General features: G+C 42.2%; 1 protein-coding gene across 1 annotated transcript; it reads left to right on the top strand.

Annotated features, from left to right (window-relative positions):
- The first annotated feature begins 199 nt into the window (after nt 1–199).
- SLC35D2 (solute carrier family 35 member D2) lies at nt 200–27,569 on the top strand. The gene is made up of 12 exons (XM_060762063.2): nt 200–533; nt 13,397–13,430; nt 14,493–14,579; nt 15,450–15,517; nt 17,412–17,483; nt 18,986–19,054; nt 20,920–21,022; nt 21,998–22,090; nt 23,176–23,243; nt 25,279–25,357; nt 25,825–25,907; nt 25,996–27,569. Exons 1-12 carry the CDS (start codon nt 379–381, stop codon nt 26,096–26,098), a joined length of 1,014 nt encoding a protein of 337 aa, XP_060618046.2. The 5' UTR covers nt 200–378; the 3' UTR covers nt 26,099–27,569.

Below are 27,569 nucleotides of genomic sequence, written 5' to 3'. Positions count from 1 at the left end.
AAGCCGGGCTCTGGCCGTTTCTCCACTGAGCTCCTATGGCTGAGCAGATGGAGCAAGTGGGCGGGGCGATCGGGAAGGTGGGCGTGGCTAAAAGCCGGGCTCTGCCCATTTCCTCCGCTGAGCTCCTTTGAGCAGATAGAGTGGGCGTGGCGATCGGGGAAGTGGGCGGGACTCCGGGGAAATGGGCGTGGCCATAGAGCAGGGAGCGTGATCTGTCCCTTTCCTCCACTGAACGAATGGAGGCTCCTTTGGCTGGGCAGATGCCGAGAGTGGGCGTGGCCTGAGAGCAGGGGGCGTGGCCCGAGCCGAGCTTGGGGCTTTTGCTTTCCTTCCCGTTTCCTCCGCTGAGTGAATGGGTCCGGCCGCCTGCGCCAAGCGATGAGAGCCAAGGCGGCGGGCGCGGAGCCGGGGGCGGCTGCAGCTGCTTCGGCGGCGGCGGCTTCCCCGCTGTCCAGGCTGCTCTCCGCCCTCTTCTACGGGATCTGCTCCTTCGCCATGGTCCTGCTCAACAAGGCGGTGCTGACCGGTTACAGGTGAGGAGCAGCCTCGCCTGGAGCCTCCCAGGGGCTGGATTGCAGGTCCCAGCATCCACTGCTGCCTTCCTTCCTCCGCCCCTCCCATCCTCGGGCTCCAGAAGTTACTTTTCCACGTCAATCGGAGCCAGGATCTACTTCTTGGAGACTTTGGATGCATCTACACCAGGCATGGGCCAAGTTGGGTCCTCTAGGTGTTTTGGACTTCATTCCTAACAGCCTCAGGCCCTTTCCTTTTCCCCCTCGGAAAAGGAAAGGGCCTGAGGCTGTTAGGAATTGTGGGAGTTGAAGTCCAAAACACCTAGAGGACCCAACTTGGCCCATGCCTGGGATAAGGGATACTCCATGTCCTTCCCACTCATCCAAATCAAAAGGCCCCCTTTCCATCTCGACCTCTCACTCGCCTTGGTCAAAAGTGTTAAGCAATAACCTCTGGGGCCTTTCCAAAGTTTGCACAGGTGCCACGCTTGCAGCAAACCCCAGTTCCAAAGGTCTCGGTCTCTCTCTCTCTTGACACCTCCTCTCAAACCAGAAGAGCCTGAAAGCGGGAGCAGTGGAGTGTGGTTTGTGATTCATAAAAAAGTCAGCAAACCAGTTTTTTATTGGTTGAAGGAAGTCCCTTTTGTTTCCCTGTTTCTGGTGTTTTGATTTGAGAAGCCGGCACTTTCCTCATTAAGTTATTCCTTTACAAGTTCACATCCAGTTCTAAAATAAACACACTTCAGTTGTCCTGTTGGTTCCCCATCCAAGGACGAACCAGGCCACTCCCTGCTTGCCCTCCCAAATCAGACAGGAATTGATGTGTTCAAGGTAGTGCGGTCACATAAAAGGCTACAGTTTGCCTGTCCCTGCTCCCAAAAAGGTCCAAGAATTGAGAAAAGGTATTTATTTATTTATTTGAAACATTTATATCCCGTCCTTCTCGACCCCTGTGGAGGAATCATAGAGTTGGAAGAGACCTCATGGGCCATCCAGTCCAACCCCCTGCCAAGGAGCAGGAAAATTGCATTCAAAGCACCCCCGACAGATGGCCATCCAGTGTCTGTTTAAAAGTTTCCAAAGAAGGAGCCTCTACCACACTCCGGGGCAGAGAGTTCCACTCCTGAACGGCTCTCACAGTCAGGAAGTTCTTCCTCATGTTCAGATGGAATCTTGTAGTTTGAAACCATTGTTCCGCGTCCTAGTCTCCAGGGAAGCAGAAAACAAGCATGCTCCCTCCTCCCTGTGACTTCCTCTCACATATTTATACATGGCTATCATGTCTCCTCTCAGCCTGCTGTTCTTCAGGCTAAACATGCCCAGCTCTTTAAGCTGTTTCTCATAGGGCTTGTTCTCCAGACCCTTGATCATTTTAATCACCCTCCTCTGGACACATTCCAGCTTGTCAATATCTCTCTTCTGTTGTGATGCCCAGTATTGGACACAATATTCCAGGTGTGGCCTAACCAAGGCAGAATAGAAGGGTAGCATGACTTCCCTGGATCTAGACACTATACTCCTATTGATGCAGGCCAAAATCCCATTAGCTTTTTTTGCCGCCGCATCACATTGTTGGCTCATGTTTAACTTATTGTTCACAAGGAACTCAGAACAGCTTCCAAACAGGCAACAATTTGATGCCAAGCATAATATAAAACACATAATAAATACATCCACAAAATCAAAATAATTCTAAATATACATTAAGAACCCACTCACCAGATTAAAATCACCAGAATTAAAATGGTCATCCAAAGCAGTCCAAGTCTGGTCCAATATTTATTTATTTATTTATTTACGACATTTATATGCCGCCCTTCTCACCCCGAAGGGGACTCAGAGTGGCTTACAGGTAAAAGGTAAATACAATATATTATATTATTACCATAACACAATATTAATATTATATATTACATTGTACTATAATATTATACTGTAATATTATTAGTAATATCACATTTAATATAAATATATATAATTATAATATCATATTAGTAGTAGTAGTATTATATTGTATTACATTATATTATATTATATGCACAGTGCAAGAGGCAAGATGGAACTGCTTTCGTGGCCCCTCTCTTCACTCTGATCTCATCTTTTCTTTCTCAGTAAACAAACTATTCTGTGAACACGTGATCCCATAACCAGAATTTAAGCTTTTTCCGGAAGGTCAGGAGGGAGGGGGCAGATCTAACCTCATTGCGGAGGGAGTTCCACAGCCAAGAGGCCACCACAGAGAAGGCCCCGTCTCTCATCCCCACCAAACGCGACTGCGATGGTGGTGGGACCGAGAGCAGGGCCTCCCCTGATGATCTTAAGGTCCTAGATGGTTCATAGGGGGAGATACGTTTGGACAGATAAACTAGGCAAAAACGATTTAGGGTTTTATAGGTGAGCACCAGCACTTTGAATTGTGCTCAGAAACTAATAGGCAGCCAGTGGAGCAGGCGTAGCAGGGGAGTTGTACACTCTCTGTATCCCGCTCCTGTGAGCAACCTGGATGCCGAGCATTGGACTAGCTGAAGCTTCCGAGATGTCTTCCGAGGCAACCCACGTAGAGTGCATTACAGTAGTCTATTCGGGATGTAACCAGAGTGTGGACCACTGTAGCCAAGGTACTCATTCCATAGTTTCTTGTTTAACAACTCCTGGAACAGTTGGAACACACAATGTAAACTCCTAATGAATTCTACATTCTGCCTATCTATATCTATCTATATCTATATCTTCTATATATATAATAAAGAAGAGTGTTTGTTTGTATGGGAAGGACAGAGGAAGTGTGGAGGGCGGAAATGTATGTGGCAGCGTTCTGATTGGCTGCCGCTGTGGTGCTATTTGCATATGGCCTCTGATTGGGCAGCTTCAAGAGGAGCCCCTGGTGGAGAAGAGGGTTCATGGCAGAAACGGGGCATGACAGAAGGAAATTTGCATATGGTCTCTGATTGGCCAGCCTCAAATCCAACATTCCGAGATGACAAAGAGAGGAAAGGAAAGGCCGGGGGCTGGGTCAGAACACTCCCAATACAGACCGAAATAGGCACACAGAGCCCCCATCACCCACTCTACATCCTACTGCAGTTTGGAGGAGGATGAACCATGGATGATGGGACTTGCAGTACCACCACTCACATTCTGAGACCGCTGTTAACCTTATCCAATGACTGAGCAGGACCAAACTTCGCACAGAGACCTCTCATGACCCACTTTACGTCCTGGTGTGGTTTGGCCGGGGATGGACCGTGGATTATGGGACTTGCAGTACCATTGCTCAATTCTTCAGACCACTGCAACTCTCATCCAATTACCAATAAATACCAAACTTGGCACACTGAGTCTCCATGACGCACTTTACATCCAGGTGCAGTTTGAAGGAGGATGCACCATGGACGATGGGACTTGCAATACCTGCACTCCCTTCCTAAGACCATTATAACTGCCAACAATGATGGATCAGGACCACTATTTACACAGAGAGCCCGCATAACTCACTCTACATCCTGGTGCGGTTTGGAAGAATTTGACAATGGATGATGGGACTTGCAGTCACTTCACTCACTTCCTGAGACCCTCGCCAATGACTCATCAAGACTAAACATGCCACATGGAGCTTCAATGACCCACTCTACATCCTGGAGAAGTTTGGAGGACGACAGACCATGGATGATGGGACTTCAAGTACCTCCACTACCCAAGACTGCTGCAAAACTCATCTAATGACCAATCAAGACCAAAGTTGGCACACAGAGCCCCCATGACCCACTCTACATCCTGCTGCAGTTTTGGAGAAGGGTGGACCATGGATGATGGAACTTCCAGTACCTTCACTCACATTCTGAGACCTCTGCAAACCTCATTCAATGACGGATCAAGACCAAACTTGGCACATAGACCTCTCATGACCCACTTTACGTCCTGGTGTTATTTGGAAAACTTTGGAGATGGATGATGAGACTTGCAGTACCTTTGCTCACTTCCTGAGATCACTGAGACCCTCGCCAATGACTAATCAAGACTAAACTTGGCACATGGAGCTCCAATGACCCACTCTACATCCTGCTGCAGTTTGGAGGAGGACAGACCATGGATGATGGGACTTCAAGTACCTCCACTCCCTTCCAAAGATTGCTGCAACCCTCTTCTAATGACCAATCAAGACCACACTTGGCACACAGAGCACACAAGACCCACTCTACATCCTGCTGCAGTTTTGGAGGAGGGTTGACCATGGATGATGGGACTTGCAGTACGTTTACTCACTTACTGAAACCACTGCAACCCTAATCCAATGACTGATCAAGACCAAACTTAGCACACAAAGCCCCCATGACCCACTCTACATCTTGGTGCAGTTTGGAGGAGGACAGACCGTGGATGATGGGACTTCAAGTACCTCCACTCCCTTTCCAAGATTGCTGCAACTCTCATCCAATGACTAATCTAGACCAAACTTAGCACACAGAGCCCCCGTGACCCACTCTAAATCCTGCTGCAGCTTGGAGGAGGGTTGACCATGGATGATGGGACTTGCAGTACCTTCACTCATTTACTGAAACCACTGCCACCCTCATCCAATGACTGATAAAGACCAAATTTGGCACACAGAGCCCCTATGACCCACTCTATATCCTGCTGCTGTTTGGAGGAGGATGGACCATAGATGATGGGACTTCAAGTTCCTTCACTCACTTCCTGAAAACAATGCATCCATTATCCAATGACCAATAAAGACCAAACTTGGCATACAGAACTGCCATTACCCACTTTCTCTAATAACCCGGGCAGCGCCGGGTCCCCAAGCTAGTATATAATAAAGAAGAGTGTTTGTATGGGAAGGACAGAGGTGCGGAGGGCGGAAGGGGTATGTGCCAGCATTCTGATTGGCTGCCGCTGTGGTGCTATTTGCATATGGTCTCTGATTGGGCAGCTTCAATAGGAGCCCCTGGTGGAGAAGAGGGTTCATGGCAGAAACGGGGCATGACAGAAGGAAATTTGCATATGCTCTCTGATTGGCCAGCCTCAAATCCAACATTCCGAGATGACAAAGAGAGGAAAGGAAAGGCCAAAGGGGGCGGGGTCAGAACACTCCCAATACAGACCGAAATAGGCACACAGAGCCCCCATCACCCACTCTACATCCTACTGCAGTTTGGAGGAGTATGAACCATGGATGATGGGTTTCAGTACCACCACTCACATTCTGAGACCGCTGTTAACCTTATCCAATGACTGATCAGGACCAAACTTCACACATAGACCTCTCATGACCCACTTTACGTCCTGGTGTGGTTTGACTGGGGATGGACCGTGGATTATGGGACTTGCAGTACAATTGCTCAATTCTTCAGACTACTACAACCCTCATCCAATTACCAATAAATGCCAAACTTGGCACACTGAGTCTCCATGACGCACTCTACATCCAGGTACAGTTTGAAGGAGGATGCACCATGGACGATGGGACTTGCAATACCTGCACTCCCTTCCTAAGACCATAACTGCCAACAATGATGGATCAGGACCACAATTTACACAGAGAGCCCGCATAATTCACTCTACATCTTGGTGCGGTTTGGAAGAATTTGACAATGGATGATGGGACTTGCAGTCACTTCACTCACTTCCTGAGACCACTGAGACCCTCGCCAATGACTCATCAAGACTAAACTTGGCACATGGAGCTTCAATGACCCACTCTACATCCTGGAGCAGTTTGGAGGACAACAGACCATGGATGATGGGACTTCAAGTACCTCCACTACCCAAGACTGCTGCAAAACTCATCTAATGACCAATCAAGACCAAAGTTGGCACACAGAGCCCCCATGACCCACTCTACATCCTGCTGCAGTTTTGGAGAAGGGTGGACCATGGATGATGGAACTTCCAGTACCTTCACTCACATTCTGAGACCTCTGCAAACCTCATCCAATGACGGATCAACACCAAACTTGGCACATAGACCTCTCATGACCCACTTTACGTCCTGGTGTTATTTGGAAATCTTTGGAGCTGGATGATGGGACTTGCAGTACCTTTGCTCACTTCCTGAGACCACTGAGACCCTCGCCAATGACTAATCAAGACTAAACTTGGCACATGGAGCTCCAATGACCCACTCTACATCCTGCTGCAGTTTGGAGGAGGACAGACCATGGATGATGGGACTTCAAGTACCTCCACTCCCTTCCAAAGATTGCTGCAACCCTCTTCTAATGACCAATCAAGACCACACTTGGCACACAGAGCCCCCATGATCCACTCTACATCCTGCTGCAATTTGAAAGGGAATGGACTTTGGATGATGGGACTTGCAGTACACTTACTGACACCACTGCCACCCTCATCTAATGACTGATAAAGACCAAACTTGGCACACAGAGCCCCCATAACCCACTCTATATCCTGCTGCTGTTTGTAGGAGGATGGGCCATGGATGATGGGACTTCAAGTACCTTCACTCACTTCCTGAAAATAATGCAGCCGTTATCCAAAGACCAATAAAGACCAAACTTGGCATACAGAACCACCATTACCCACTTTCTCTAATAACCCGGGCAACGCCGGGTCCCCAAGCTAGTATATAATAAAGAAGAGTGTTTGTTTGTATAGGACAGAGGAATTGTGGAGGGGGGGCGGAAGTGTATGTGCCAGCGTTCTGATTGGCTGCCGCTGTGGTGCTATTTGCATATGGTCTCTGATTGGCCAGCTTCAATAGGAGCCCCTGGTGGAGAAGAGGGTTCATGGCAGAAACGGGGCATGACAGAAGGAAATTTGCATATGGTCTCTGATTGGCCAGCCTCATTTCCAACATTCCGAGATGAGAAAGAGAGGAAAGGAAAGGCCGGGGGATGGGTCAGACAATTACCAATACAGACTACACTTGGCACACAGAGCCTGCAAGACCCACTCGACATCCTACTGCAGTTTGGAGGAGGATGAACCATGGATGATGGGACTTGCAGTACCACCACTCACATTCTGAGACCGCTGTTAACCTCATCCAATGACTGATCAGGACCAAACTTCGCTCAGAGACCTCTCATGACCCACTTTACGTCCTGGTGTGGTTTGGCCGGGGATGGACCGTGGATTATGGGACTTGCAGTACCATTGCTCAATTCCTGAGACCACTGCAACCCTCATCCAATTACCAATAAAGACCAAACTTGGCACACTGAGTCTCCATGATGCACTCTACATCCTGGTGCAGTTTGAAGGAGGATGCACCATGGACGATGGGACTTGCAATACCTGCATTCCCTTCCTAACACCATTACAACTGCCAACAATGATGGATCAGGACCACAATTTACACAGAGAGCCTGCATGACCCACTCTACATCCTGGTGCGGTTTGGAAGAATTTGGCAATGGATGATGGGACTTGCAATCTTTTCACTCACTTCCTGGGATCACTGCGACCCTCGCCAATGACTGATCAAGACCAAACTTGGCAAACAGAGTCCCCATGACCCATTCTACATCCTGGTGCACTTTCAAGGAGGACAGACCATGGATGATGGGACTTGGAGTACCTCCACTCCCTCCCCAAGACTGCTGCAACCCTCATCTAATGTCCAAACAAAACCAAACTTGGCACACAGAGCCCCCATGACCCACTCTACATCCTAATACGGTTTGGAGTAGGGCATGCCATGGATGATGGGACTTGAAGTACCTCTACTCGCTTTCTGAGACTGCTGCGACCCTCAACAATGACTGAACAACACCAAACTTGGCACATAGACCTCTCATGACCCACTTTATGCCCTGGTGAGGTTTGACTGTGGATCGTGCATGGATTTTGGGACTTGCAGTACCTTCGCTCAATTCCTGAGACCACTGCAAAACATCATCCAATTTCCAATAAGGACCAAACTTGGCACACCGGGTCTCCATGATGCACTCTACATCCTGGTACGGTTTGGAGGATGATGCATCATGGACGATGGGACTTACAGTACCTTCACTCAGTGAAACCACTGAGACCCTCATCCAATGACTGATGAAGACCAAACTTGGCACACAGAGCCCCCATGGCCAACTCAACATTCTGGTGAGGTTTGGGAGAGAACAGACTATGGATGATGAGACTTCAAGTACCTCCACTCACTTCCCAAGACTGGTGCAATCCTCATCTAATGACCAATCAAGACCAAACTTGGCACACAGAGCCCCCATGAGCGACTCTACATCCTGGTGCTGTTTGGAGGAGGACGGACAATGGATGATGGGACTTGCAGTACCTTAACTCTTGTTCTCAGACTGCTGTGATCCTCATCCAATGACTGATCAAGACCAAACTTGGCATACAGAACCGCCATTACCCACTTTCTCTAATAACCCGGGCAACGCCGGGTCCCCAAGCTAGTAATCTATAAACTGTAGCACACAGGTCTTAAATATGAGCTTATTACATTTTTACAACAGAACTTGTTTTGGGCCCCTTCCACACAGCTGAATAAAATTCCAGATTTTCTGCTTTGAACTCGAATCTATGGCAGTGTGGACTCGGATAATCCAGATCAAAGCAGATACTGTGGGATTTTCTGCCTTGATATTCTGGGTTATATGGCTGTGTGGAAGGGCCCCAAGAGAATCCTGGGTGTGGGATCTCTTTTCCTTGTGAGATGCCGTGCCAGAATGCCAAAGGGCTGAAGTTTGCCCATCCTTGCTCTATAGCAAAGGTAGTGGTGAGGCTGAATAGTGATGAATGAATACTTTAAATATCATAAATAAATATAGATACTGTGACCCCATGCAAGCCCAAGACATTTTGCCATCCAGCTGAATTTTGTTCAGGTAAATGTAAAGACTTCCCACCTGACATGAAGTCCAGTCGTATCTGACTTTGGGGGTTGGTTCTCATCTCCATTTCTAAGCCGAAGAGCTGGTGTTGTCCGTAGACACCTCCAAGGTCATGTGGCTGGCATGACTGTATGGAGTGCTATTACCTTCCCACCGGAGTGGTACCTATTGATCTACTCACATTTGCATGTTTTCGAACTGCTAGATTGGCAGAAACTGGGGCTGACAGTGGGAGCTCAACCCGCTCCCCGGATTTGAACCTGAGACTTTTTGGTCAACAAGTTCAGCAGCTCAGCACTTTAACCCACGGCTCCACCAGGGGCTCCTTTTTGTTTAAGCCCTAGTAATAATGCATTTTGTTTAAATCCTAGGAATAATGCATGTTCCCCAAAGGTCAGTAGGGTATGTTAGGGAATGGAAGATAGCTATGTGTCACACAAAGAGAAATTGTGACAAAGAAGAATTGCGGATTTCCATTTCCATCTACTATTTGAAGTGGTTTCTTCATTGTGCCTAATGGCAGGGTTGGTCCTAGCCTATTCCATTGTTGACATTCTGAGCTGGTTTGGGCCCCTTTGTAGCAAGTCCATCTTGACTCTTGACTCTTCTGTTTAAAAGCCGAGCACTTTTCTAACCAAATAAAAGTCAGCATGTCCTCAGATAACCTTTCCGCCTGTGCAGCAGCCGATAAAAGCACATGGAATTCTCAGATCCCTGAAGCACAGACACCAGGATGTTTATGTTATTTAAAGTATTTCTTCATCATCTCTCAGCTTTCCAGAAACTCCCAAGTTCCAATTCTTGAATAGAATTGGAATCAGTGATAACAGAAAGTTCTTAGAAATTGAGATCAAACTTCCTACCATAAATGTATAAGTTGACCTCATGTATACAAGGAGGATAGGTTTGGGGGCCAAAATTTTGGATTTTGATATGACTTATGGATAAGTTCCTTAGAGAGGAGAAAGCACCAATATCGACACAGGGGACCAGCTACCCCTGCCTGCCACCAGTATCCAAAAATTCTAGAATTGGCATCATGATAGCCTGAAAAAAGAGGGATTGGATGCTTTTTGAAAGGTTTGCCTAGGATGAATTAAGTTCTCACCTTTCACCGATTTACTTAAAGCAGAATGGTTCATTCCTGGATAAGAGTTATGGTGCTGTTTTTATTAGACTTGGGCCTGGATCAGTTCGACTAAAAGTGATTTGTAATATTTGTTAGTGTGTTTTGTGTAATCCCTCGAAAACAGAACAGGGAGGAGGGAACTGAAAAGCTGGGCAAAATGGATCAAGACAGCTGGATTTATTGGCTAATGGAGAGGATGGAGTTAAGTTGCAGTATACCTGAGTCAGGGGTCTGCCATGGGACTCCTGGAGAAGATGGGATTGCCTACAACATCTTTTCTCCCTCCCTGGCAATAAAGTGTCCATGGCTTTTGGAAAAGTTCCCTAGGCTCCTCCTTCAGGGAGGGCCTTGCTGGGAACTCGCTTTCCCAGCAGCACTTGCATGGGGCAGGCATTGAAAAGTCTCTGAGTTCCTCTTGGAGCATGATGGGAGTTGAAGTTTCTCTCTCTCTCTCTCTCTCTCTCTGTTTCTCAGCAAATAAAAGGCCTGGTTGTGTCCATGCTCTGATTGGCTGAGAATGAACACAACCAGCAACTACAATTCCCAGAACCCTCTCTTGTGGTTTGTCTTATTTTTTTAAAATGTTATGGTAAAAAATTAAAATAATTCTAAAAAATTAGTAGATTGGTGAATTGTTCTGAAACTTGGCAGGCACACGGTTGTCAATGGGGGCTAAAACTGAGGTAGGTTTCATGCAGATAGACCTTTAAATGACTGAGAATTGAGCCTTTAAAGTTTCCCATTGTAGCCAATGGGCTTGTTGCAACCCAGAGCAGGAAACTGGACCCTAAGACAACAATCCACCACACTTGACTTCAGGAAAAACAATTCCTTTTTATTGAGGAAAGATGAGTACAAAAATAGAGGAAAATATGCAAGGTAAACAGCCACAGTAAAAATCAGCAACAAAAAATGTCCATGAACAAGATCAAAAACCCACAGTAACACTGCTAAATCCTGGAACCTGTTAGCAATCCACTAACCATACTTGAAGCACTAGAAAAACTCCTTGGAACAAAGCCACTGGAAGCAGGAGAACTGCAAGAGTCTGCACATGAATCTGAAACGATGCCTGGTCTAAAGATGCATCCAGGCGGGAGGCACTTAAAGCCGAGAAATCTATTACGTGACACGCCTGAAGGCTTTGAAGGCCTTGTTTGCATTTCTCTCAATCTAGCTGACCTTCGTAAACCTTGCGATTCTCCCCTGCTCTGCCAAATCTGCCCTCTCCTATCCTCATTAGGGAGCCCAGGTGTCAGATTCTCTGAAGTGCCAAAAGGGAGTGAAAGTTCACCGCTTGGCTCTGAAATATTCTCATGGGAATTTGGACTTTCGCTTTCCAAGGCTGCAGGAGTTTCTTCTACATTGACCTCAGAATCAACATCCTCATTAGCATCAGGAAATGCAATCAGAGAATCAGGTTCAGGTTCAGGTCCACACACAGGCTGATCCCCAACACGGCTGAATCTTTGCAGAATGAAAATGGTAACACTCCTCTCAATTTGAGTAACTTTCTGTTAAAAAGAATGAGGGGTTAGCCAAAAATGGACGTGGCCAAATTGGCCAAATTGCACACACCTAATATTTATAGTAACCTATGAATAGGTCAGCCCAATTTTGGGGACTTTATTCTTTAGACTACAATTTCTAGACTCATACATGAGTATATAAGGTAATTACCAAAGGGCAACCACACCCAGTATGTGCAAAATGTCTGTGAGTGTGTAAGAAACACATGTTGGGGAAATGAAGTTCTGTTTTTACTACCATTGTATGCCCAGCCATTTGATAGCACAGATCAACAAAACAAATCTTGGTGTCATGATTTTTGGGCATGTTCCTGAAGTAATTTGGTGCACTGGTTCAGAAAATTGCATTGGATAGACCACATCAGTTCAGGTTTCTTAGATATGGTTATCATGGTTTTCTATAGCTGTGCAGATGGTGACTGATACATGGCATATGTTCTGTATCTCAAAAACTAGAGCTGATAAGGGAAAGCTGGTACCATTTTTGGAATCAACAAGTCAGATATATCCAGAAACATAATGTTAGCGTCTGGCTGGAAACTCATTACAGGTAAACAGAAAGCTTGCTTTCTTAAACATGTCCTAACACTGTGGAATTCCCAAACACAAAGCTGGAAATTTCGGCATGTATGCCCCAATAGCATTTCATGACAATACTGGACTTGAAAAACCATGCGTTGAGTTTCTCAGTGGAGACATGAACCAGTTTTTCTGGATTCTTGACAGTGATACTATGCTCTGAGAGGCTCACAGCTCTGTAATAGGAAGCATTCAATATATTTAGAAAAGTGGTTTTCTGGCATAACTTTGCTTTTGGGCAGGTCTTTTTATGTACACTGTTTCCTTTACACTCTTACTAAATGAAGAAGATAAAGGACCCCCTGATGGCGCAGTAGGTTAAACTGCTGAGCTGCTGAATTTGCTGACCTGACCGAAAGGTTGGTGATTCAAATCCAGGGAGAAAGATGAACTCCCGCTGTTAGCCTCAGCTTCTACCAACCTAGCAGTTCAAAAACATGCAAATGTGAGTAGGTCAATAGGTACCACTTCTGCAGGGAGGTAACAGCACTCCATGCAGTCGTGCTGGCCACATGACCTTGGAGGTGTCTATGAACAACGCTTGCTCTTTGGCTTAGAAATGGAGATGAGCCACACACCCCAGAGTCAGACACAACTAGACTTAATGTCAGGGGAAACCTTTATCTCTCAATATTCCTTGCCTAAGAAAACCCTGTGAAATTCATGGGAACCATAAACTGACAAATGGCTTGAAGGCACGTGGACACGCTTATTCTGACTTGTGCGAACAAATACCATACATTTTGTTATCCTTGAAGCAATTTGAGTATTATTATAAATATTTGCAACATATTTAAAAAGACATAAATGACACAGCTTTTTCTTTCCTTGTAGATTCCCATCTCCAGTGTTTCTTGGAGTTGGACAGGTATGTATGCTTAAAAAGGATTTCATAGCACATGGCCAAATAAGATCTCCAGTTTTCAGAAATAATAATAATAATATTTATTTATTTATTTATTTATTTATATCCCTCTATTTCTCTCCATACGGAGACTCAAATGGGTTTTAGTCCATGATTGGGACTATATTTGGAGATGAAGAGCAAAATACAGACTGATGGCTGCATCCTGATTGCTATCTGGATGCCTATATTCATTTCAAAGACTTCTTTATCCAGTATATCGTTAAACTATTGAATGGGGAATTCATGGACGGAACTGATTCATAGATGATACTATCTGTCATAATGGATATATCTGTATATATTTCTTCTAGTATCAGAAGCAGTATTTTTGTGTGTATTTATTGCTGGTGAATATAGAGTGGTGATGATGCAGCTGGGCTTGTATCCTGCTTGGAGCTCCCCATCCCACGGGCAACATTGTGAACTGAATACTAAGATAGATTGACCCTTGGTCTGATCCAACATGATTTTTCTTATGTTTTAAAGTATGCCCTGTTCAAAAATCTAGTTACCCTGACTTTCTCATTGTGGAGGAATAACTCAAATTTAGGAATTGGCTCCACTGGTGAAATCTGCAAACTGTACAAGTCTTTGGGGTTTTTGAAAGGAGAAGTCACTTCTGTCTGCAGTGACTTAGCTCTTTATGCATTCCATTTCAAATGCAGTTGGGCTTCTACTTTTCCATGAGTAAGGAGTGCAAGGACCCCATCAGAATGGAAAAATCATGAATGTATAAAATCATGAGTCTCTCTCTCTCTCTCTCTCTCTCTCTATATATATATATATATATAAATTTTACCTACGAGAACACCTCTCTAAGAATCTCTAGGTCCTCCAGGATGACTCTGTGGTTTACTCTGGCCATAGAGTCATACTGGAGGACCTAGAGATTCCTAAAGAGGATATATTAATAACACCCACGAATAATCAAATCTCCAAATATTGAACCCACGAATGTTGAGGGCTAACTGTAGTATTCTGTTGTGGCATTTATAATTGTTTATATTTTTTCTTCTTCACTAGATGGTAACCACTATTCTGATTTTGTATGTTTCAAAATTAAACAAAATCATTCACTTCCCTGATTTTGACAAGAGTATTCCTAAGAAGGTAAGAACAACTGTATAACTCTTGATTTTATAAATGCTTTCTCCTAAAAATTTTTTTATAAATCCTCCTCTCCTAAAGGGCCTGGTCTAGGGGAGCTGTAGTCCGGAAGAGTGTGTGGATATGCTATTGTGCGTTTTGTTTGCTGGGGGAGTCATTTTTTTGCATGCGCAGTAGCATCTTTTTGCTTTTCTTGGCTTTCTAAGTCCCTCCTACTGTGTTTTCCAGTGTTTTTATGAGTGATGGTCACTCGTTGGCCTGATAGGTGTATTGGGTCCAAATTTGGTGTCAATTCGTCCAGTGGTTTTTGAGTTATGTTAATCCCACAAATGAACATTACATTTTTATTTATATAGAGGTACCAGTAGCTGCTGCATTTCCCACCCTCACTTTATACTCGAGTCAATACATTTCCCCAGTTTTTTGTAGTAAAATTAGGTGCCTCAGCTTATATTTGGTTTGGCTTATACTCGAGTATATACAGTAATTGTTCCATTGCTGAATACCCTCTTATAGTCAGTTGAAGTCCACCCCCCTGTAACTTAAAACCATTGATTCCATCATCTGGCGCAGTGGAGAGCAAACTTTCATCCTCCTCTCTGTGACAGCCTTTAGATGTTTAGAGAGTGCAATCACGTTAATAATCAATTCTTGTAAGACCAATATGTTTTTATTAAAGTTTGGCAGGGCTTGGGATTGCACTTGACTCTGAAAATACAAACAGAGGTCAACAGTGGTAATTATTAATAAGGTATTCTGTGTGTATTTATTCAATCTATGCCACACTCTGCCTGGTTGTTAAAATTAACCCGAATTGATTTTTTCCGCATTCTTTCCAGTCTTGGTTTGATTTATACCTTCCTTTTGTTTCAGCTGTTTCCGCTCCCTCTGATTTATGTCGGAAACCACATAAGTGGATTATCAAGCACAAGCAAGTTAAGGTACAAGATAAGATTGTTGCTATACCATTTGACATTTGTAAACACGTAAAAAGTTTGAGATTATAATTTGAGAAGATCTGAAGCATATCTCCTGGGAATTGTAGTTCTGAAAGTTACTTTTTCAAGCTCTGAGTAGGCATGAATTTGAGTGAGAGCAACCTTTTTCTGTGTAAGATACTGGATTGGAAATCACAGCAGATTGGATCCAAATGTAAGCATGTTAGCTGGACTGGCAGCAATTGAGTTCTCTAACCATCCCCTCTGCCCAAGATGGCATCTGCAGCTCTGCTCTTAAAGATAGTGCACATGAACGCAGTGAGCAGTGGCACAAAGAAGGTGAGGAGGAAGACACACAAAAACCAGGCACATGCATTGTTTTTGTCCACAGGAAGCCGACTCTGGATTCAATTTAGTGTGTAAAATCAGTTCAAGGGATACACGTGAATTTGAATCAGCATAATATCACCAATCATATGCCTTCTTTTGGAAATTTCAGCATGTAAAATGGATTGACATGCTCAGAACTTTATTTAGAGAGGAATAATACATTTACTAGACAAAATACAGTAGTAATCCTTGTCCCATTGCTCGATGTGTCTTGTTTTGTTTTTCTTCCTACTATTTTAAAGCCAATGTGGGTTTAAGCCATACATAAAGATATCCACATGGGGGACTAGTAAAACTAGGAAACTAGCAAGCATCTGTCTAGAATTTTCTCTGCAGAAGGCTGTTTGCATGTGCATTTATGTATGTCCAGTCCAAAGTGTAGATAGCACTCAATGTTGTGTTTGACATAGGCTACATAAATGTCACCCACTATGTAGTAAATATATACCATCTGAATGATAAATGGCTATCTGCAGTTCCATCCATTAGCACATCAGGGAGCCATAACATAAGAAAAGCAACAATAAGTGTTTGAGAACAAATACTGCCATTTTGCAAATGGTATATTCGTTGTAGCAAACATACTTGCATTCCCATCACAAGTATAAACACTGCATAGAAAGCTAGAGGTGCTTACAAACAATTTGACATAGGGAGTGTCACCCAAATAATTGTATTATGTGTCACCACACACATGTACAAAGCTGGCCCCTGAATACCAGATGAAGTCATTGCCATCTGAAGGGTAAAATATTGACTCATAGTTTGGAGAAATCTTCCTGAAAATAACTTTGACACAAATAAGTTCTTGCTGTTTATATGTTCAATAGAGCTAAAAACATGGGAAAAAGCAGAGACTGAGAAGGAGTTTGGAGTCTCCTCTCTGACATGAATTATGAAATAACTTAGTTTAACATTTAAAACAGGTCATTTTGCTTTTGTAGTTTTGGAAGGTTGAGAGCAATATGTAGATATCAATTGTTGAATAAGTTAAAACTTATATGAATCCCATGGGTTCAGTGGGTGGAATTGCCAATAGGCCTGAGTTTGCACTAAGACTGAAAAAGCTATGCTTGGATTTCTAATAACATATCAGCACAGTGATTGCCTTAGGCTGCTAAGCAAAGCACAGTTCATCCTTACGGATTTAGTTCCTGTAGAAACAGTGAGAATGGCTTTTGAATAAACATAGACATGGTTATGTTGCTCATCCCTCTTGGTCAACTAAGGTCAACCAAACTACCCCAGTGTCTCCTCAGAAGTGTGTTAGGATTGTTTATTATCCAAGTTTCATTTTTTAAAAATTCTCACACCCAACTATTTTGCTGATTAATCACCATTTGGTGTCAGACTGACATTTGGCTATGAGAAAACTGAGAATTTGGTCTAGTACATTCTTGGGGCTAGTCTATGATGAGGATGAAATCACTAATGAAGATAGAATAGCTTGCAACTGACATGACCAGGCATCTCAACTTCTGTATTCTTCTCTCTATTTCAAAAACAGTTTGCCAATGTTTACAGTCCTTCGGAAGTTTACCATTCCTCTTACATTAGTCCTTGAAGTTGTTATACTTGGGTGAGTATTTACCTCTCATTTTTGAAATACCACCAGAGGCTATCCGATGAAATAATGTTGTAGGAATATCTGGTAGAATGCATTAAAAGGATAGGTCTTGTTGGCTAGTACAGTGGTTCCCAGCCTTGGGTCCACAGATTATAGTTCTCAGAACATTGGTCATACTGTTTGGAAATTCTGGAAGCTGAAATCCAGCAATACCTGGAGATTCAAAATTGAGAGCAAAGAAACCAACTAGTTTGTTTATACTGATGAAAAAATGTATTAATCTCATAGCTCTGCAGTTTGTCAGTCTTGATGATCCACTTGCAATAAAGTTCTTTGGGCTTTAATACAGTTCAAAAAAACATTGCCTTTTACCCCATAAGTTTTCTTGAAAATCCAGATTTTTGGTCTGTGGCTGGCCCTCTGAGACATTGTGACATCACCATGGGGTTGGGAGTAGGGGTTAGTGATAAGTGGAACAGGTTAGTGGGAGGTGACTTGGACCAGGTGGTAACCAGATCATTCCTTCTAACAAGTCATTCTTTCCTAATGCAAATTTTAAATTTTACACTTGCCAACATGTTTGACTTCTTTGTTTGTTTGAGAAGGTATGTGTATGTGGACACTTGCATATCAATATAATAGTCTTAGCAGATGCCCTGTTTAACAAGAAATATATAAATTCACATGCATGCCGGGGAGAAAAAAGGCAGAGGGACCATGGCTGTGTGGCAGGATCTAATGTGAAGGCCTGGAGATGTGGACTGCCCCCATATATTGAAATGAATTTGCAAGGGGAAAATGTGTGGCCTGGTAATGATGATCTCACCATGATGTGTGTATTGTGTGTAGTGTTAGCAAGTCACTAAGGACCAGAAAAATGGAGTGTGAAATAGAATTTATTTGGTCAGTATAGACAAGTCCACTAGCAGAATCTTGCTGCCAAAACAACTCTTCTCCAAAGTTTCAAACTAGGAACTTTCTCTGGTTCAACTGGAAGAGGTGGGTTAAATCTGGGACATTTTCATAGGAAGTTTATCTCTAATTACACACTTTTCCTAAAGGTAGCCCCTGAATCCTTTAGGATAAAAATATTATCACTTTGTTCACCTGCAAAAGTTGATAAAATAAAATAAAGAGGCCTACAGTTTTATCTTACTCTAATATGCTATCTTTCAAACTTAGGGCCAGTATGTTGTAGAGGTTTGAACATTGGAATATGTTCTGAAGACCAGGGCATGAATCCCCACTCAGCCTTGGAAACCCATTGAGTCGTCTTGGAGAGGTCACACTCTTGTCCAAGGCAAGGCAAACCTCCCGAGAAAAAAACCTTGCCAAAAAACCTCATAATAGTGTTTTCTTAGGATAATCATAAATTAGAAATTACTTGATGGTTCACCACAATGTTTTCGTACACCTCCCTTTGACATACGTAATCCTAGGTCAAAAAATCTGTTGGACTTTATAATTAGTCAATATAAACTCTGCAAAATTAAATATTCTCTTTATCTTTTCAGGAAACATTATCCACTGAGCATTATAATGAGTGTGTTTGCAATCATCCTGGGTGCATTCATAGCAGCAGGGTAAGCTTTTAAAGACTTTTCATTTTAATTGCAATGTTACTTTGCATAATTGGTTATAAGTATTTCTATAGAATGAGACGATTGTAAAATACTGTCAGTCTATAGCAGTGGTTCACAACCTGTGTGTCCCCAGATGTTTTGGCCTTCAGCTCCCAGAAATCCTAACAGCTGGTAAACTGGCTGGGATTTCTGGGAATTGTAGGCCATAATACCTGGAGACCTACAGGTTGAGAACCACTGGTCTACAGCTTTCTAGATTATATTGAGAATCATGTGGCCCTTCAGATCAGTGATTCCCAAACTCCAGTTCTCCAGATTCTTTTGGACATCAAGTCCCAGAAGTCTCAACTGCCTTAGCTAGTAATCAAGGGTTCTGAGAGCTGTAATGCAAAATAATAATAATAATAATAATAATAATAATAATAATAATGTAAGGCTAAATTTTGGGAAGCCCTCCTCTAGATGTTGCTGAACTGCAGCTCTCTCCAGCCTGAGCCAGTATGGCTAGTGGAGAAGAATACTGGAAATTGTCATCCAACAGCATTTAGAGGACTCTGTGGTTTCCATCCTACATAACCAGGGATGGTGGTGTTGATGATGGTCTAGGATTTGCTGCTTCTACTAAGTCTCCTACTTAGGACTTTTTTTGTTCAATAAATTGGTTTTTTAAAGCAATTAAAATGGTCAGGAATAGTTAAACAGGTACAGTAATAGCCTGAGGCTTAAGGAGAAAGTCAATGCAAGAGAAATCTGAAACAATGTTTGTCAAGATACCTTATAACAGTGGTTCTCAACCTGTAGGTCCCCACAAGTTTTGGCCTACAACTCCCATAAATCCCAGCCAGTTTACTAGCTGTTGGGATTTCTGGGAGTTGACAGTCAAAACATCTGGGGGCCCACAAGTTGAGAACCACTGCCTTATATTATTTCCTTCAGTGGACCTAGCTGTCCACAAGCCCAGTTAAAATGAACAAGAATTATATTATATGAATGGCCTTTTGCTGTCTGATCCTCTGTCCTGAGACTTAGGCTCTGTCTATATAGCCAAAATAAAGTAGACTCACTACTTAGTTGCTGATGCACAGGCTGGATTCAGCACACACCCACTGCATCCAGCCATTACTTCATGACAATGGAATGTGGCATCTACTCCAGAGTTTCCTGGAAGCTCCAGAGTGATCATGCATTTTTGGAGGCATTGATAGCTGGATCGGGCTGGATTTAGTCTAATTCACTGTCCATAGCACTTATGGACACACCATTATGACACTGCCAGCAAACAGTTGTCTTCTAGAGGCTTGTAGGAGACCTCACTTTTTTGGTGATGCCATGTCATGTGCGGAGCCATGAGACTAGAAATATGATGTCACCAGCAAGACTTTGGGAGAGAGCTGCTTGCTGGTGGTGATGCAGTGGCAGCTATCACAATGCACACTCAGCCTATCCAGGCACATGAATGGCCAAAGGTTTCTGGGGATGCTTGCAGGGATGCATAGGAGCAAACATCAAAGCCCCTTGCTCTGGATTTTTCTGATAAATGTGGACATAGCTTTAGTCTGGTCATTTTTTGATGGTGCAGAATCTTAAACCATTATTGGAGAAGTTGTGAGCAATCAGTGCAGATTCTGAGCAAAATGTCAGTTGAAACCATACAACTGAATGGTATTAATCATGCCTAGTGTATTTATTCTCATTTTGTTATTTTACTGCAGTTATAGAAAGGTCACTTTACTACTTCAAACTCTTCAGCTTACAGTTTGTGTTTGTAAGTTTGTAATATGAAAATGGCTAATAGAGGGGGTGAACTACCTCACTGTGAAAGAAATGCTATGCCTGTGTTCTCCCTAAGTTGTTTTCTCTTCCAGATCAGACCTGGCTTTTAACTTGGAAGGATATGTTGCTGTTTTACTGAATGATGTCTTCACTGCCGCAAATGGTGTTTACACCAAACAAAAAATTGACCCTAAGGTAATTGTTTGTAGTCATTTTCCTAACAACCATGGAGTTGATATCCTTATGGTTTGGGAAATTGTTGTTAGAAAAGATTAATTAAGACCAGAATTCAGTTTTTTTAAAAGCTAGTTTGCTTTGGGGAAGGTTAAGAGCCATCTCTGCAAAGAGCTGGTTTTACTTAAAAGCAAAACCAATCCCAATGTTTGTGTTGGGTTTTTTTAAATAGAGAGTTTCTTGGCCATACAGCTTTTACTCATAAAATGGTATACATTTCGACTAGAAGGCTCCTCTTACAAGTAGTTTAAGCATTTCTTTGGTCTGTTTGTGTTTATAATCCATATAATCCATTCCCCTTTATTCTGCATTACATTGGAAAAATGTCTGAGAAAATCTATTTGCTCCTCTAAGCCACAGGTGTGTGAAGGATATTTTTGTGGCTTCCTGAGCATTCCTTTCTAAATATTTTGATAAAAAATGAGAATTGCCTATTTGGAAGCCTCCAACCATCAGAGTTCTCCTATAGATCAGGGTATAGGGACTTGCTTTAGTATGATGCATGCAATTGCCAGCAGTTGAGGCTGGATTGCTCCTTAAGAAGATGGTGAACAGCCTTACCATCCCCAATTTCTAATGTTCCCTCTCAAACCAAATTTTCTTACCTGAAATGAATGCTATCTTAGTTTTTTCCCCAAAGCATAACATAGAATTGTGTTGGAGGACATATAGCTGCCTAGCAATGTCTAGGTCTCCAGTGTGAATCTATGGTCAACTTCTGGTAGAACTTCTGGCAGAAGGTGACTATAGAAGTATGCTGAAGTATAGAGAGAACACTTTTCTAGGCATTGCTAGACCCCCCAGTGTTGTTCTGATTCAGAGCTCTTTGCATATAACTGAATTTGCATTCAATGAGTATGCATAATAAGTGGGATGGGACTACTGTATTAGATTATCTTTGTCCAGTTTGACAGTCTGTATTTCTTTTTTATGTAGGAGCTGGGAAAATATGGAGTCATTTTTTATAATGCCTGTTTTATGATAATTCCTACAGTTCTCATAAGTTTTTTCACTGGAGACTTTCAGAAGGTAAGCAACAATTATTGAAAAATTCAGGGTTATAATATTCATTTGTTGGCTTAGATCTTTTTTTTTTTTTGTAACCAAAGCAGCCATTTCTGTTAAGAGAAGAGTCTTTGTCCACATCTAGTATGAAGCCCTAAGGCTCAGATCCATACTGAAGGTCAGGTTCATGAGTTTTCTGTTGTGTCTGTTGGGAAGGATGGTCTACATCTCCAGAATAATTCGCAGCATTTTGTATTTTCTTATTTTGTAGCCTTGGCGCTCAGTCTGTTCAAGCATAGGAACAAAACTGAGGGGTTGTGGACATGAGGATTTGGGCTCAGTGATAGAATTCCTGCTTTCTCTGTAAATGGTCCCCAAGTACAATTCCTAGTGTCTTCGGGAATTGAACAGTATCAGCAGCTAGATGGACAAATGGCCTGGTTCAGTATAAAGCAGCTTTCTATGCACTGTATTCAATACAATTCCTACTTAAAATAGATCAGTTGAAATCAACAAGACTTTAGAAAGAGTTGTGACTAATGCATTCATTCACTTTCTTGGATCTACTTTGATAGCGATAACACTAAATTTAGTCCTATAGTTATGTCCAGCTAAACATTGTATGGACATCCCAATTCCATTCGTTTCCTTCCACACACACATATTCTGAAAGCATGTGAAAGTGTCATGAGAATAACAGATATCTTTCCTTTTAATGATAATCCATTGATGGGGGTCTTGAGGAGCAGATCTTTAGATCCATGTTGATTAAAAGCAACATATAAACGACTCTGGAAGCAGCCATTAGAAGATATATCCTATTGTGATCATTAAATACCTGATATAAACACTTGTCCCTCCTCTTTCCCCCTTAGGTTTAATTATTTCTTCTCAATTAAATATTTCTGTTATGTACATTCAAGCTGACTCCAACTTAGGATGATCTTATTACAGGATTTTCTTGGCACAAGGCTTTCCATTGAGAGACTCAGAAGGAGAACTTGCCCAAGGGTTTCCATGACTGAAAGAAGATTCAAATTCTACTCCTCCGGAGTCAAACACTCCTTCATTCTGGCTCTTACCTAAAACATGCAATCTTTGTTTTTTAGGCCATCGATTTCAAGCAATGGACAAATATTTTATTTGTCTTCCAGTTTCTCCTATCCTGTGTACTGGGGTAAGGAATCATAGATAAATAGGCACAAAATACTAGTCATGTTTGTGCATCTTCTGTAGATATTCCCAGACCATATTTAGTTGGCAGGATGAGGTAATAACCAATAACCATGGTAACAGGGCAAGAAAAAAAGAGGTCCAGTTGCTTCAAACAATGTATTTATTGTCCAGCTTTTGTATAATACCCAAGCACATTTTTAGAATGACTCTTTATCTGGGAGCGAAGATAATTTCCTCAGACTGTTAATGTTTTTCTCAGTAAGAGTTGTTCCTCCCATGCTGGTATTATTATATATTTACTTCCAAGGCATATTTATATTTCAGTATTTTATTTTAAAAAACATTAATATCCCACCATATAGCCAAGGATCTAAGGGGAGCATACAATAGAACCAATACATACAGCTTAAAACAATCTAAGTCCATTCATATATGCACATTTGCACAAAGTCAATCATCTTTTATTTACCTGCCTTGTTCATTAGCAAAATTTACATTGCAACCTATATCTAGGAATCTCAAGTTGTTGTTGTTGTTGTTGTTGTTGTTGTTGTTGTTGTTGTATGCCTTCAAGTCGTTTCTGACTTATGGCAATGCTAAGGTGAACCTGTCATGGGATTTTCTTGGCACAATTTGTTCAGAGTGGGTTTGACTTTCCTTTCCTCTGAGTGTGAGTGTGACTTTCCCAAGATCATCAGTGGATTTCCATGATTGAAATGGGATTCAAACCCTGCTTTCCAGTGTCACAGCCCAATGTCCAAACTACGACACCACGATAGCTCTCCAGGATAAGATACAGACAATAATGTGACTGACGCAATTATAAAATTATCTAAAACTATAAAACAGTGAACTGAAATCCACACCCAGCTACTCAAGAAAAAAGCCATGGTCATTGGTCCCAGAAAGCTTGGATACAGAACTAGATTTTAACTTGGTGCCGAACTGGCGCCATCATTGATTGGAACCAGTTGGGCTTCCAAGGGGACAGCATTCCACACGAAAGATTAGGAAAGATCAAGAGCATTCCGCTTCCCAAATTCATCATATTTAAACCCTTCAAGTAATGCAGAGGAGAGTCTGTAATCTCAGAGTGTCTGTGTTTATTATGACTTGGCCACATTAATATTGGATGACTGTATAGGCATTCCCATAGTGTAGATACATAATATCTGGCCTACATTATTCAGGGGAAAACACTTCATCAGAGGCTTCCAGAAATAGCAATTCTCCTTTTTTAAGTAGAAAATAAGTTGATATTGCTGTTGTTTGTATCAGAAAGACCCAGTGATCACAAGCATGGTCAGGACATATATGATCCACTCCTGGAGTAATGCTTCGGCTTGCACCTGGCATAAAGTGATGCTTCAAATATGTTAGATAAATTCTAATAAATAGAATTGCAATCATCAGATTAAAATTTTGCAGATTTGATTATTCACAGATTTGATTAAGATGTCCTCTGTAGGAACCTCTTAAGTCCTTCCAGCAGGAGTTGAACACAGAGCCACCTTGGAGGATCTAGAGGTTTCTGAAGAAGTGTTTTATCAGCTAGTTTTTTTAAAATTCCATTTTCCCACTTTTGCAGGGTCCTGTGCCCCTAATCTACATGAAAGCAGAAGGCCTACTGTAATCTGAGATACAGATTTTTTTCAAGGCATTGTTTTGTGTTTAGTCTCTGACAGTCCACATGATACTTTATGAAAAGACTTTCTGTATATATTTCAGATTTCAATATTAATGTCAAAAATGCATAGTATGATTTTACATCGGATTTGTGTTACATACAAACAGTAATGACAGAGGACAGCAAGGATGACAGAGGGCACCAAAGTCCACATAACCCTAACTTAAACTTGTGCAGTTTCATTCAGATCTGTATGTTCAGTTTCTTTTAGATTGCAGTCTTCTCTGTGTGGGACGGTGAAGAGTCAACATGGAATAATGCTGCTTCAGGCTACAATCCTTACATATGCTTGTTTCAGAAAGGAAAATGTGCAGAGAATCCAATAGTAAAATATATTTCTTTTTGTTAGGTTTCTTCTGATGTATTCTATAGTCCTCTGCAGCCATTATAATTCTGCCCTCACCACCACAGTGGTTGGTGCTATAAAGGTGAGTTAACAAACTGTTGATAGTATCAGAAATAGGTATGGAAGCTATATAAGTCTCTCTGTAGCTGATCATCTTTCAGCCATGAACACAGAAAATTGTCTGGTAATTTGAGGGCTGAGAGTTTATAACTATGAAGTTTCTGGCAATCTAAAAATATGAAAAGAGACACAATGTAGGCAAGAGATCATCTACTCACAGCTTAGATATGACTTTGTAGTTCATATCCTGATGTTGCCTATGAAATCATTTCTCCGAGAAGAATGTATGACCTGTCAAATGGTAAGAATTTTTTCCATAATAAGAGAGGGTGGGTGCCCATCATCTTCCTCTTCGGAACTTTCAAAATATTTTCTCTCCCAAGAGTTTCAGGTCAGAATAGTTACTCAGTTATTTGCAATTCTTGAGAAGGATATCTAAAAGTACAGTGATGCCAAGAGAACATGTAATCAAGCATTCTTCTTTTACAGAATGTGAGCATCGCTTATATTGGAATGCTGGTCGGAGGAGACTACATCTTCTCTGTGCTGAATTTCATTGGGCTCAATATCTGGTGAGTGAGATACTGAATGTTGTATCGAATCCACATGGATTGTAACATAGTTTTCTGATCATGTGTGTTCTCTGCTTTCCTCCTTTAGCATGGCAGGAGGGTTGAGATACTCGTTTCTAACAATACGGGGGCAGGACAGTCTTAAGCACCCCATAGATGAAGAAAAGGCAATGCCAGTTGCAAAGAGCTGACTGAAGGAAGTAACGGAAAAACTGTAAGACTCCCAGAAATTCTAGAAGTTAGGCTAACAGGTGTTGAAGAGGAATACAAAATGAGAACTCTGCCTCATCTTGCATTGGAGCATCACAGACCAAGCCATCGTTTTTGTCAAATGATGACAAATGGAAAAGTGTGGACTGCAGATGCATCTGGTTATCCCTACACCAAGGCAAAATATTTAAGATTTTGCACTCTTCAGGATGGATGGCACAGTTTGGTAATGTCTTAGTTCATCTCTGAGAAGCCTTACAAATGTCTAAAAGTGGATTCTTTGCTCAGTCTAGGATTTTGTGCAATTACCATGGGTGTTGGCTTTCCGTCATGTTTTCTCATCAATGGTTGCGGGATACAAGCCAAAATTCTAGCTTTTTAAAAAAATGACTTGCTAACTCAGGGGTTTGTGGATCAACTACAAATTATTGAAGAATTACCAGCTGTTTTGCACAAGTTGTCCTTATTGAAAAATTCAGGGCCATATTTGCTTTATACTTGAATTGTCAAATTGTGAGAGTGGATCTATAGTTCACCTGATGGATGGATGGCTCTATCTAAGGGCAGATAATTGGACGATGTGTTCTTTTGACGCCACTCAGCTGAACAATGCAACCAGTGAAAGCCAGAACCTCTGTCCTCTGAAAAAACTGTATTTCTAAGAATTTGCTAGGTCCTCCTGGTTGTTCTATGATATGCTTCCTCTAGAAGTTACCATAGAGTTGCATTGGTTATTGGGGATAGAACTAGGCATTCTTCAGTTTCAGATAACCATGGTCTGGCTGGGAATATGTCCTCCACAGATAAAGGGGAATTTATACAACTTTCTGTGATTCCAGCCAATTTTGTGGCTTCAGGGGGCTCCAATGTGATTGACCTATTTGATGCAGTCAATTGTCCTGGGACTGACTGAATGCACAGAAATTGCACCTCTAATGTCAAATACATGTTCTGCCAGGGTGGCTAAAAGAAGAACTTGGGGACTTCTGACACTTGGTAGTTTGTATGCTTACTTCTCAGAACAGAATTCTGCACATAGGGAAGAACTTTCAACTTTATTGTTTACAGCATTTCAAATACCCACTCTGGCGGGTCGAGGTACCTTCCAAAATGGCATAGGATGTGGCATTTGAGGTGGGTCTATTGTGCAATACAGAGATTATTAACAATTGGGGACCTTCTTGTTTTCCAGTCTCAGGAGCTTTGTCCACCACACTCTTATATCTGATCAGAAATAAGAAATAAGAGCAAACTTTACTCCGGGCATCAGTGATCTTTTAGTTGCATCAGTAATAATGGAGTCCAACAACAACTGGAAAGCCAAAGATTTCTTACCCCTTATATAATAAATAAGTGGGTAGAATTATGATGTGTCTTTTTTATATAAATTATGAAAATGAGATTGCATGTGTTTACAAGATGTTTGTACTTGTAATTAAAATGTCAACTCTC

Source organism: Anolis sagrei, chromosome 2, assembly GCF_037176765.1.
Source record: "Anolis sagrei isolate rAnoSag1 chromosome 2, rAnoSag1.mat, whole genome shotgun sequence".
NCBI lineage: Eukaryota > Metazoa > Chordata > Lepidosauria > Squamata > Dactyloidae > Anolis > Anolis sagrei.
This window is presented reverse-complemented; position numbering and strand designations above follow the sequence as displayed.